The sequence below is a fragment of the Nomascus leucogenys genome, chromosome 14, assembly GCF_006542625.1.
Source record: "Nomascus leucogenys isolate Asia chromosome 14, Asia_NLE_v1, whole genome shotgun sequence".
In the NCBI taxonomy this organism is placed as follows: domain Eukaryota; kingdom Metazoa; phylum Chordata; class Mammalia; order Primates; family Hylobatidae; genus Nomascus; species Nomascus leucogenys.
This window is the reverse complement of record NC_044394.1, coordinates 59,089,179-59,103,461: the sequence shown is the minus strand read 5'-3', so window position 1 is coordinate 59,103,461 and position 14,283 is coordinate 59,089,179. Positions and strand designations below refer to the sequence as shown.

General features: G+C 36.7%; 1 protein-coding gene and 1 pseudogene across 1 annotated transcript in view; both read left to right on the top strand.

Moving 5' to 3' along the window:
- M1AP (meiosis 1 associated protein) overlaps positions 1-14,283 on the top strand; it is a 92,585-nt gene that overhangs the window by 7,557 nt on the left and 70,745 nt on the right. The window contains exon 2 of the mRNA XM_003268710.2: positions 222-513. Coding sequence (XP_003268758.1) covers positions 274-513 — 240 coding nt within the window. The 5' untranslated portion in view covers positions 222-273. The remainder of the gene's footprint in view (positions 1-221; positions 514-14,283) is intronic.
- Positions 11,650-12,015, top strand: LOC105738916 (annotated as a pseudogene).

Sequence of the window (14,283 nt, the reverse complement as noted above, 5' to 3'; positions counted from 1 at the left end):
GACAGAGGTTGCAGTGAGCTGAGATCGCACCACTGCACTCCAGCCTGGTGACTGAGCGAGACTCTGTCTCAAAAAAAAAAAAAAAAAGGATGGCCTGGACAAGCTTTAGTACCCAATCTGACTCCTTTCTGGATTTGTTTCCCTCAACTTGTATTTTATATTTCAACAGAGCACGCATAATTCAGTTTGAAAACCAGTGGTTTCTCTTTCCTTCCCTATAGGTGTAAAGAATATCCAGCTGGTGGCTACAGTTCCCCCTCTGGTTTTGCTGCCATGCATCCTGGGCGAACGACTGGTAAAGGGCCCTCCACTCACACTCAGATTGACCAGCAACCTCCACGGCTTCTCATTGTGCACATTGCTCTACCGTCCTGGGCTGACATCTGCACCAACCTCTGTGAGGCTCTGCAGAACTTCTTCTCTCTAGCCTGCAGCTTGATGGGCCCCAGCCGCATGTCCCTGTTCAGTTTATACATGCTACAAGATCAGCATGAGTGCATCCTCCCTTTTGTGGTAAGTATATCTATATATATTCATTTTACCCTGAAAGCAAATACAGTGGTAAGGTTTCTGGAATAGAGATCACAGTTATTAATACTTACAACAATAACCGCACTACTTCTCTATACACAGTAGCCCCCAGGTAACACCATGAGAGCCAGAGGGTATCCTGCATATATAGGGGTGTGTACTGTTGAAGAGAAAATCCAAAATTATTAATCTGGGAGTATAAATAGGCTACAAGCTTCACTCCAGAGAGAGGGAGAGAAACCTTGGCATTGACAGATGTTTGAAATGTAAACAACTGACTCCTTTTATGCCCTTTGAAATGTAAACACACAAGGAGGGAAGCCTCTAAATCTCTTCTGAGGTTTCTGACTATTCAATCATCTTTTAAGTTCCAAGACTTGCCCTTTAACCCAGGTACCAGTTTTCTTTGCTCAGAAAGCCCTAACTATGCAAAAACATGAAAATATTTTTTCTGCATTCCACATAGACTCAGGTGAAATTGCCCCCTAGGGTTATGGAAGGCAATGGCTGGGCCAGGGGCAGTGTTTTTACAAAGCTCCTTCATACATAAACAATTATCTATGCTCCTCCTCAAAATTTCAATCCTCCCCTTCTCCCTTGTATAAAATTCAGAATCATAGTGATGAGAAAGACTTCCAGAGGTTCTATGCATCTCCTTCCTTGAGGTAGCCTTGCTGCTAATATATGTTATCAAATGGACATGTCTTATTTGAGATTTCCAAAAGAGGAAATTTCATAAATCCATTGCTGAATTATGAATGTAATATATGACTGAAATCTATTTTTTTATTAATGGCTTAGTTTCCCTCATTGGAAGTGGAAAGATAACATCTCCGTTGATACTATAAAGAATGAAAATAATATATATTACTTCATGCTTCTTGTGTTAGAACGTACCCTGGTTGCTTTGACAGAACCTTAGGCTTACAACAACTCACGGTTTATTTCTTGACAAAAGTCACACAGGGAAAGTTTTAAGTATAAATGTTCCAAGTGCTAAGTGTGGGGATTTTGTCTGTGCATTGTTACTTAGGCTGGGTTGGGGATGGGAAAAGGATAAAATTATTTAAGAAATTCAACTGATCCTTTCTACAGTTTGAACAGAATTTGGTACCTCTATTCATTGTTTATTGCTGTGTAACAAATTATCCCAAAATGTAGTGGTCTAAATTAATAAACATCATCTCATAGTTACTACGAGTTAGGAATTCATAAGTGGCTTAGGTAGATCAGGCTTGGGGTCCCTCATGAGGTTGTAGCCAAGATGTCAGTCATCCGAAAGCTTGATTGAGGCTGGAGGATCCAGTTGCAAGATGGCATATTCACTTAGCTGTTGGTAGAAATTCTTATTTCCTGACCACTTGGATCTCTCCAAAGGGCTGCGTGAATGTCCTTAATTTGTGGCAGCGGGCTTCTCCCAGAACAACTGATCCAAAAGAGAGAGAGCAATGAAGAAGCCAAAATACCTTTTATGTCTTAGTCTCAAAAGTAACATGTTGTCACTTCCTCCACATTCTGTTCATTGGAAGCAAGTCACTGTTCCACCCTAGATAGAATAACAGCAAGCTGATTTACCCTCTTGCCTAAAACAATAAAAAAAAAACTGGATAAAACCTATGAAAAACACTTTTCAAAACACTGGACATCACGCAACAAAAAACAAAGCCCCCTGGGAGATAGGAAGTCAATGAGGTGAGACTTAGAATTGTTCCAGCTTGCAGATCACCTGAGGTCAGGAGTTCAAGACCAGCCTGGCCAACATGATAAAACCCCACCTCTACAAAAATACAAAAATTAGCCAGGCATGATGGCGGCTACCTGTAATCCCAGCTACTCAGGAGGCTGAGGTGGGAGAATCGCTTGAACCCAGGAGGCGGAGGTTGTAGTGAGCCGAGGTCATGCCACTGCACTCCAGCCTGGACGACAGAGCAAGACTCCATCTCAAAAAAAAAAAAAAAAAAAAAAAAAAGAATTGTCCCAGCTTACTGCCTTGAGAAAGTTTCCAAGCTACAGTGCAGAGAGGGAGAACCTAGGGGCGGGTGCCAGTGGTTTCCTTGAGTCAAGGAGATGGATCTGGGACTTCAGAGAGACCAAGGTATTAATAGCTAGAGAAGAAAGAGCTACATAGAAGAAAGGAGAGAGCTACATACAGAACTCTATAAAGACCTGAAGAGGGTCCCCCTTGAGTATTCAGCAGAGTACTGATCAGTACATGCACATGAGGAAACTATCCAAGGCCAAAGGAGCCACCCTAAAGGACTAGAGACAGTGGTACCTGATACTCACAACTGGAATAGTACCTGTTCATATCAACCAAGCTGGAAATCCTCATAATTCATGATACATTGGGTAGAGGACTCAAAAAGATGTTGCCTCAGTAGTAGGGCATAAAATAGCCCAAGACTTAGTACTGCTCAAGACTACCTAACATAAACACAAGATCCTAAGTGTCAAACTGTTTCCAAGTAACTTAACTATCCCAGAACAAAGCTCAAGAATATTTATAGAAATACAAAACTATCCAGCACCCATCAAGGTAAAATTCATACTGTCTGAGATTCAATCAAAACTTAAATAGGTGTGCAAAGAAGCAGGAAATTATGACTCATTATGAAGAAATTGTTAATTAAAACTGACCCAGAAGTGACATAAATGTTAGAATTAGCAAATGAGGACATTAAGACAATTGTTATAATTGGGTTCCATGTGTTCAAAAAGCTAAGTGGAGATATAGAAGATATTTTAAAAGTTCCAAATCAAACTTTTAGAGAGGAAAACTACAATTTCTGGCATGGAAAATACACTAGATGGAATTATTGGCAGATTAGACATTACAAAAGAAAAGATTAGTGAGCATGAAGACATAGGAATAGAAACTATCCAACATGAAACACAGAAAGAAAATAATCATTTTTTTAAATGAATAGAACATGATTGAGTTCTGGGGCAACTTCAAGCCGTCTAATATATGTGTAATTAAAGTCTCGAGAGGAACAAGGGACAGAAAAAATACTTTTAAAAAATGGCCAAAATTTTTCTAATTTTGATAAATACTCCAAACCCACAAATTTAAGAAATCAATGAATGCCATGCACAAGAAACATGAAGAAAGCTACATTAAGGTACATCATATAAAAACTATTGTTAAAGATGAAATCTTGAGGCTAGGCATGGTGACTCACACCTATAATCTTAGCACTTTGGGAGTCTGAGGCAGGAGGATCACTTGAGCCCAGGAGTTTGAGATATATGTAGAGGAAATACCTAAGACAATTATATTATAAACAAAGCAGCGGAAAGTGATATAAAGGGAGGTAAGGTTTCTACACTTCATTTGAACTGGTAAAATGTTGACACCAGTTGATTCTGATAAGTTTCTATGTACAATGTGATAATTAGAGCCACCACTAAAAAACCTATACAAAGAAATACACTCAGAAACACCATAGATAAATCAAAAGAGAGTATTTTAAAAATATTCAAATAGCCCATTGGAAGGTATGTAAAAGAAAACAAAGAAACTAAAAACAGGGGGAACAAGCAGAAAACAACAAATAAATTGGCAGGCTAACATATCAATAGTTATATTAAATGTGAGTGGCCTAAAAACGTCAATTAAAAGAAAGGGCTTGGCAGAGTTAATTTTTTAAATGACCCAACTATATCCTGTCTAAAAGAAACTAACTTCAAACACATTAAATGTAGGCTGAAAGTAAAAGAATGGAAAGGGATATATCATAAAAACATTAACCAAAACAAAGCAGGAGTGGATTTAATATATCAGATGAAACAGATTTCAGATCAAAGAATACCAGGTACAGAGAGGGACATTAGACAATGATGAAAAGGTCAATCCAGCAAGAAGATACAGAAATCCTAAATGTGTATGCATCAAACAACAGAAGCTATAAAATATGTGGAGCAAAAATTGATTGATCTAAAAGAAGAAATAGATAAATCCACAATTATGGTTAGATTCAGTGTCCCTCTCTCAACAACTGTAGAACATCAATAAGGATATAGAAAAACATCAGCCAACAGGATCTAATTGACATTTATATAATACTCCACCCAACAACAAGCAGAATACACACTCTTTTCAAGCACCCATGGAACATTTGCCAAACTAGACCATACCATGGGCCATGAAGGAAAGAAACTTAAACAGATTTTAAAAATTGAAATCATACATGGTATGTTCTGTGACACAATGAAATCAAGGTAAAAATCTATAACAGAAACACAACAGAAAAATTCCCCCAAACACTTGGAAACTAAACAACACACTTCTAAATAATCCATTGGTCAAAAAGCAAAATGTCAAGGGAAATTTTAAAAGATAATACATTGAACTGAAGGTAAATGAAAATGCAAATATCAAAATTTGTGGGATGCACGTAAAGCACTGCTGAGAAGGAAATTTATGGCACTAAAATGCTTACATTAGAAAAGAGAAAAGTCAAATCAGTAATATAAACTCCCACCTCAAGAAACTAGAAAAGGAAAAGCAAAATGAACTCAAAACAAGCAAAAACAAGGATATAATGAAGAGCAAAAATAAGTGAAATTGAAAACAGAAAATAGAGAAGATCAATGAAAAGAAGTTGATTCTTTGAAAAGATCAATAAAATTAAGAAACCTCTGGCAAGAATGACAAGGAAAATAGAAAAAGAAAATACAGATTACCAATATCAAGAATGAAACAGGGGAGTGTCATTATAGGCCCTTATTATTCCAAAGGATAATAAGAGAATACTACAGATACCTTTACATACGTAAATCTAACAACTTGGATGAAATGGACCAATTCCTTGAAAAGCACAAACTATCACAATCGCCCAATATGAAACAGATAGTTTGAATGGCCCTGGAACCATTAAAGAAACTGAATTCATAATTTTTAAATTTTGAAAAAGAAATCTTCAGACCCAGATGGTTTTATTGAAGAATTCTACTAAACATTTAAAGAAAAATAACATCAATTCTACATAATCTCTTCCAGAAAATATAAAAGAAGGAAATACTTCCAAACTCATTTTATGAGGCTATTTTTTATCCCCAAAATAGACTAAGACAGTACAAAACAAGAAAACTGAAGACCAATATCCCTCATGAACATAGATGACATAAAACTTAACAAAATATTAAAAAATAGAATTCAGCAATTAAAAAGAATTATATACCATAACCAAGTAGAACTTATTTCAGGGATGCAAACTTGGTTCAATATTTGGAAATCAATCAAAGTAGTATACCATATTAAAAGGCTAAAAAAGAAAACCACATGATTATGTCAATTGAAGTAGAATAAGCATTTGACAAAGTTCAACATCCACTCATGATAAAACCTACAGCTAATGCCATATTTAATGGTGAAAGACTGAATGCTTTCCCCCTAAGACTGAGACAAGACAAAGATGTCTGCTCTTAGTACTCCTCAGCATAGTACTAGAAGTCCTAGGCAGCACAATAAGGTAAGAAAAGGAAATAAAAGGCATGCAGCTTGGACACGAAGAAATGAAATTGTCCCAGTTTGTGGATGATGTGATGGTCTATTTAGAAAATCCCAAGAATTTTGTACTACTCTTTGAGGAGAAGTATGTCAAAGAATTTGTATACATATTTAAAACCACCACAGTTCCCTTCTGGTGATATACTAACACCTTAAGTCAAGTGATAAGAGCCTGGATTTCTGAGAGGGAGCTCAATCCTCAGGTACTTCCCACTGGTAGTTTTGCCCTTACGAAATTGCCTCTATAGTAACCACCAACCTTCTTATTACAAATATACAAGATATTTGTTGGTCATTTTCAGACACTCAATTCAGACAAATCGTTCTATTTGCTAATATGTTAATAACATTAAGCAGATATTATGGAGTGCTTACTGCATACATGGCATCATGCTAAGTGTTTTTTCTATGACTTTCCCTTTTATCCTAATACATGTTCACTTATTGATGTATGTATTCAATGTAGTTTTTAAAATCTATTGTTATCTTTTAGCTTATAACTTTAAAAAGTATTTTAGATTTTATTTTCCTTTTTAATTATTTATGTAAGGAGCTGTTAAGTCAGTCAAATTGCTAGGAAGAAACAGATTGATGGCACACTCAAACCAAATAATTTTCAAAGAAATATAGAAGGGAATATTTACGTAGGTGTGGGCAGAGTTTAGATGGTGCAATAGCCATACCACCTCTAGGACTGAAGAGGAGGGAACTGTCTGAAGAGGGCTGCCTGACAGGTTCTTTGGCCTTTGTTAAGGAAAAAGTTATTCATGACATTGTTAAATTATGGTAAGAAAGACTTTATTGAGGACCAACACAATAGGTATGTTGTTATGGTCCTAAATAAAGTGACCATAGCATTGGTCCCTTGGAAACCCATCGATAGGTATAAGGACCATGACAATGGGATGTTGCAATGGGAAAGAGAGATTGGGCTCAATTCTGAATATGGCACAAGCAAGTGGGAATATACAGCCAAGGAGCATGTAGGGATCAGTGGACAGATAATTACTAAGAGGAAACATCAGGGGTAAGGGGAATTCTGGCTAAACTGACTTACAGGATTCTTGCTGAAAACAGGCCAGGGTGATCAGACATCACCTGGGGGATGGTGCAGGATGAGGAACCCAATCAGATACTGAGAATGATCAGACATTAAGAGTAGGGGATTCTTGCCAAACTGACTTAGCAGGGTTCCTTTGCTAAAACGAAATTTTACAAGGAAGTGCACAGATGGTCTAAGAAAAGATTTAGAAGCCTGACTAAAATTTGGTCAAGCAAAGAATCATGTTGCCTTCAGAAGAAGGATGCAGCCATCCCATGGCAATCTGGTGAGGAGGAAATCAGGAGATGAAATACCCTGACCTCACTTTCCTCCCACCTGCAGATCTCCTGCTGGTGCCTCCCATTGACCAAAGCCAGCTAGAAGTAAGAGTGTGAATGACCTCATTGAATCAGTCCCTATGGATCACCTTCCTAGGGCACAAAATAGGGTAGAGAAAGTAGAGAGTGATCTGGAAGGGCAAATGGAAGATATCCAGTATAAGAGGTTTCTTAGGAAATGAACCCATGTCCCAAACAAGGGTAAAAGGATTTTTTTTCCTCCTCTAGTGGCTATGTTATATCCCTCTGGCACTCCTCGCTACATTTGGACCTAGTTGAATCCCTTAATCTTTTAATCACTCCACTAGAAAAGGCAGACAGCTTTACACTAGAAACCAATGACTTGTCAGAAGCTCAACTAAGCTAGGAAAGAGCTGAGCTGTCATAGTAGCTGATTAACGACATCAAGCCACAAATAAAAGGGTAAGCCTTTGATTATTTACAGTAATAGTATAAGCAAGAATCTAAACTGGAGAAAGTGCCTACTCGCCCTATTCCATTTCCTCCATGGAACTGTGCACTGGTTGAAGATAAGTACAGACATGGGGATAGTTTCACTGTTGAAGGAGTCCCAAACAAAAGGCTCTAGCAATTTTATGCACCCTGGGGTTGAGGGGAGGGCAAGGAGGGAAGTCTAGGAGTGGAAAAGTACTGAGTACTGACTCAGAGTAGGGAAAAGTGTCTTTAAGGCTTCCTTCTCCCTTCCCCAACAAGGAGGTCTTGACAGAGGGCCTGAGGAGGACTTGGCCCAAGGCCTCAGATGAAGAGAGCTAGAAATGAAAGTACCAGAGCTAGGAATACAAATATTCCAAGAACATGACCAGCTAAGGGTTCTGAATCCTTGACTGCAACTCCCTACAGAGACTGCAGTGCATTAGCTGTGCACCAAGTCTGGTGTGGCAAAGGTAGCTTTTTCCCCATGAGGCCTGGCAGGTAAATTATTTGTAATTGCCTATGGTCAGGCTTGAAAAAATCACACATAGGTTTTTAACCAGGAATCAGACTCCTCACTGGCTTCTCAGGAAAAATTGAAAGCCAAAATTTCTTTCCAACCAAACAATAAGTTCAACCCTAGTTAAAAGCTCAAGAAAATTGCTGAAACAATGCTATTAACCTTATGTATCGAACAATCCAATCTTTGCTTATGGAAAAACATGACCTTAAATCCATTGTCACTGACCTATATAAATATTTGACATTTTCTATCTGCAGAAGCAGCTTAAAATATAAATGGAGAAAGATAGCATGTGGGAAATCTTACTCAGAATGAATACCTGAATATATCCTCTCATATTTAATTTTTGAGTATAATCAAATAATTCTGAATGTTTTATAAGGAGTCATGACAAGGGATTCATAATTAATATTAAAATTCCTTTTATATCCATTGTGCCCTTAATATAAATAATTCCAACCAGAATGATACATTTCCCCTCAAAACAGGGTTTCAGAAGAATGCCCTTACTGTGAAGATCTTCCCAATTCTTTTACTTTTTCATAATAAAAAACTTATTTAAGTCATATATTATCTACAATGAGATATTAGGACTCAGAGGATTCTAATTTAGCTATAATACGTATTTTCTCATTCTTAATAGCTGGCATTCAAATGGAATCACTTCAAGGTGACAAATAATAGAGATATAATATATTAAACAGCATAAAGGTAAACCGCAAGAAAGATAATATAATAAACTATAAGTTAGTGCTGCAATAAAGGGAGAGTAAGAGTAATAAAAGGAAATACACTAATTTTGTCATTTCCATAGTGGTGAATTAATAGATACTGCTAAAGATTGACTTAAGGGAATTACACAGAGTTATAAAGATATTCACTAAAGTAGAAATACAGGCCTTCCTAATCATGATAAGACAAACATACAGAAAAAATGAAAATAAAATATACAGTAAAGTGATTTTCTAAAAGCTATAAAAATAAAGAGTATACCATAAAATAATATAACTAAAAACAAACATATCTGTCATATCAGATGCCTTTTAGAACTTACAGACAGACTTGATCACAAAGCAAATCTGTTGTTTTCAAGAGACACAGCTACAACAAAATGATTCAGAAAGGTTGAAAATAAAAGGGTAGGCAAATGTATACTAGGCAAAGGCAAACCAAACAAAGAGAATTATAATCAATTGCAGACAAGGTTGAATTTGGAGCAAAATGCATTACATGAAACTAAGAATGGCACTTTAATGCTAGGGCAAAAACAGAGTAGAGTACAGAGTGATCAAGAAGGCACACTGAGAAATACCCTTTGACCCAGCAATCCCATTACTAGGTATATACCAAAATGAATATAAATCATTCTATTATAAAGATACATGCACACATGTGTTTATTGCAGCACTATTCACGATAGCAAAAACTTGGAACCAACCCAAGTGCCCATCATCGATAGGCTGGATTAAAAAAAAATGCGGTACATACACACCATGGAATACTATGCAGCCATAAAAAGGAATGAGATCATGTCCTTTGCAGGGACATGGAGGAAGCTGGAAGCCGTCATACTCAGCAAACTAACACAGGAACAGAAAACCAAAGACCGCATGTTCTCCCTCATAAGTGGGAGCTGAACAATGAGAACACATGGACACAGGGAGGGGAAAAACACACACTGGGGCCTGTTGAGGAAGCGGGAGGAGGGAGAGCATCAGGACCAATTGCTAATGCATGTGGGGCTTAATACCTAGGTGATGGGTTGATAGGTACAGCAAACCACCATGGCACACATTTACCTATGTAACAAACCTGCACGTTCTGCACATGTATCCCAGAACCTAAAATAAAATAAAAAAATTTTTAAGGTGCATTGAGGATATTTAGCATAGCAGGCTTGTTGGAAGGGGACCCTATTAAAAATATATCAGTTTTGAATACCTATATACCAGCCTGGTGAGGTGGCTCATGCCTATAATTCCAGCACTTTGGGAGACCAAGGAAGGAGGATCACATAAGACCAGGAGTTCAAGACCAGCCTGGGGCAACATAGTGAGACGTCATCTCTACAAAAAAGTTTTTTAAAAGACGTGGTGGTGCATACCTGTAGTCTCAGCTACTCAGGAGGATAAGACAGGAGGATCACCTGAGCCCCAGAGGTTGAAGTTGCAGTAAGTCATGATTGTGCCACTGCACTCCAGCCTAGGCAACAGAGCAAGGCCTTGTCTTAAAAAAAAAAAAAAAAAAAAAAAAAAAGGTTGTGACTCTCTTATCCAAAATACTTGAGACCAGAAGTGTTTCAGACTTTGGATATTTTTGAATTTTGGAATATTTGCATGTACATAATGACTTAGGGATGGGACCCAAGTCCAAACATGAAATTCACTGGTTTCATATATACCTTATATACACCATCTGAAGGTAATTTTATACATTTTTTTTTTTTTGAGACAGAGTCTTGCTCTGTCGCCCAGGCTAGAGTGCAGTGGCATGTTCTCAGCTCACTGCAACCTCCACCTCCCAGGTTCAAGCTATTCTCCTGCCTCAGTCTCCCTAATTGCTGGGATTACAGGTGCCCGCCACCGCACCCAGCTAATTTTTGTATTTTCTAGTAGAGACGGGGTTTCACCATCTTGGCCAGGCTGGTCTCAAACTCCTGACCTCATGACCCACCCGCCTCGGCCTCCCAAAGTGCTGGGATTACAGGCGTAAGCCACCGCGCCCAGCCTATACAATATTTTTAAAATAATTTTGTGCACGAAACAAAGTTTTGATTGCAACCCATCACATGAGGTCAGATGTGCAATTTTCCACTTATGGCCTCATGTTGGCCCTCAAAAAGTTTTGGATTTTGGAACATTTCAGATTCAGACTTTTAGATTAGGGATGTTCAACCTGTATTGGCAATATAATCCAGTGTCACATTAAAAGAATTATATGCCAAAAATTGAAATATGGTTTAATATTAGGAAATCTATTAATATAATTTACTATGTTAACATATCTAAGGAGAAGAAACATTTTATGATCATGTTCATCTCTGTAACTTCTGAAAAAGCATTTGATAAAATTCAACATCCAATTTTGTTTTGTAAAAACTCTAATAAAAGAGAAACAGCTATTCTTTAGCATAATACATTTCTTTTTCAATTCAAGAGTTAGTATTGTTCTTAATGAAAAAACACTAAAGACATTCCCATGCAAGATAAGGAAGTTTAGTATCATCACCATTATTTAAAAGTATTCTGGGCCATGAAGCAGCAGGATAGTAATGATGACACTGCAGATGTTTCACTATTTGATGCAGAAGAGGAGACAACTAATAGACCAAAAAAATCCAAAAATCAGATATTCAGTGGTATCGTTTTTCCACTTACTCTTTCAAGTCAGTGCAATCATCGTCCATCTTCTCTGTGAGTTATTCAGCAGCAGCTTTATTGCCTGTATGATGACAATTATCTTGTTGTTGTCATGTGACTTTTGGGCAGCAAAGAATATCACAGGTAGACTAATGGTTGGCCTATATTGGTGGAGTCACACTGATGAAGATGGAAAGAACCATTGGGTGTTTGAATCTAGAAAGTCATCCTCTCAAGATAATAAAACTGTGTCAGAAGCTGAATCAAGAATCTTTTGATTGGGACTTATAGTCTGTGCAGTGCTTTGGGTGATATTTGCCTTTAGTGCCCTGTTCTCCTTCAGAGTAAACTGGTTAGCAGTGGTTATCATGGGTATGGTGCTAGCAGATGCCAACCTATATGGGTACATCAGGTGTAAGGTGAGCAGCAGAAATAATTTAACCAACATGGCTGCCTCGTATCTTATAAAGCAGTTTTTAAGACAAAACACTGGAGATGATCGGAGAAGCTTCCCAAATAGAGAAAACTTATGTGCTTTGTTACATTGGGGAACAACTGAATAGATTCTTGACTCTGAACCTTTTGGAGCTTATTCCATGTCGCAATGAGGAGGATTGGCTTTGTTTTTCCACTTAAAAACTATTTATAAAAAGGAAAAGTAGTTTTCATATTGTTTTTATTTCCTTTCCAGCAGTTGGGAATGGAAAGTATGTTGGCAGTAGAAACATTGTCAAGATTTGATCTGTAGTATATGTACATGTTCCATAGGTATGCACATGGTCATGTAATATCAATATATCCCAAATTAATGAAAGAGTTTATTTACATATATAATGGAGACCTTTGCATTTTGATCCATAGAACATAGGAGGATGTTCTTCGTCTATCTCAAAGCTCTATGTGTTTACATATTATTTCTGTAGATTATTTTCAGAAGTAAGTTTTGCTTTCATGGTAAGAGTTAGTGCTTTGACTTATGTATAAATGAGAAATAATTGTTAGATTTTAATATGTACTTCATGGAGAAATTTCTTAGACAAATGCAAGCAAGTGAAAACCAAATTAGGGCTAGTGGTATTAACTAGTTTCTAAAATGTTATTTTTATTTGCAAGAAGTCATTTACTTATAGCCCAGGTAATATTAATGGAATCATCATAGTTTATGTTTAAGGGATACCCAGAGATTCCTGCTGTTCTATTTATTTTACAGAAAAGATGGCCAGATTTTTCTTTAGAACTTCCCGAAAGCTCTTCAGTGGACCTTGAGCTAATAAAATCTATCTTTTACCACTAAAACAATAAAAATAAAAATAAAAGTATTCTAGATATTTTCATTGATGTAGTGATACAAGAAAAAGAAATTAGGGTATGAAATGAGAAAAGAGGAGATTAAATTGTTATTTGTGGATTATTTGATTATGTATCCAGAAAGCCCAAGAGAATCAACTAGGAAATTATTTGAAACAATAAAATAATCCACAGCAAAATCAACACAGATATTTGTACTCTTTATATGTCTAAGAGCAACAAGTTAAAAGTTATAATGGAAGAAAATTTTTCATCACAATAACCAAAATGATCAAATACTTATGAATGAAATTAACAATAAATATGCAAGATTTATATGACTGAAATACTATTGATATATTTACATTAATAATGTTATACATCATAAATATATATAGTTTTCCTTTTGCCAATTAAAAAATTGTTTAATACTATTGAGAAACACAAAAAGAGACTTGAACAAATAAAAAGCCATTAGTTCTTGGGAAGACTCAGATGTCAATTATCCCTAATGTACAAATGTAATGCAATTCCCAAAAATTATAAAATTTCCAACAGTAGAACTAGACATTCTGCTAGTAAAGTTCAAATTTTAAAAGAAAGAATATCCAGGGACTATTCCTATCAGATATTAAACAGATATTCAAAACGATGTGATACTGGAGATTGAAAAGACAGATTGTAATGGAATACAATTTAAAGTTCATTTAAAAAAAATACATGTGGGAACTTATTATGTAATAAAGATAGCATTTAAAATGAGTTGGGGAAAAGGCTATTAATAAATGTTTGGATCAGCTGGATAGCCATATGGGAAAAATAAAGCTAGATCCATACTCACAGCATATACCAGCATAGATTCCTGATGGAGCAAAGTATAAAAATAAACTATACAAGTACTAGAACAGATTGTATTAGTCTGAGCACAATCAGGAAACAAACCACACAGTGATTTAAACAAGGAAAGTTTGTGTAAAAAGTTTTAATACAGGCTGGGCATATTGGTTCATGCCTGTAATCCTAGCACTTTGGGAGGCCAAGGTGGGAGGATTGCTTGAGGCCAGGTGTTCACAACCAGCCTGAGCAACATAGTGAGACCTCATCTCTACAAAAAATTTAAAAATAAAAAATTAGCCAGACATGGTGGCCTGCAACTGTAATCCTAGCTACTCAGGTGGCTGAGGCGAGAGGATCCCTTGAGCCCAATGCTGTAAGCTATGATTGCATCACTACTGCATTCTAGCCTGGGTGACAAAGCA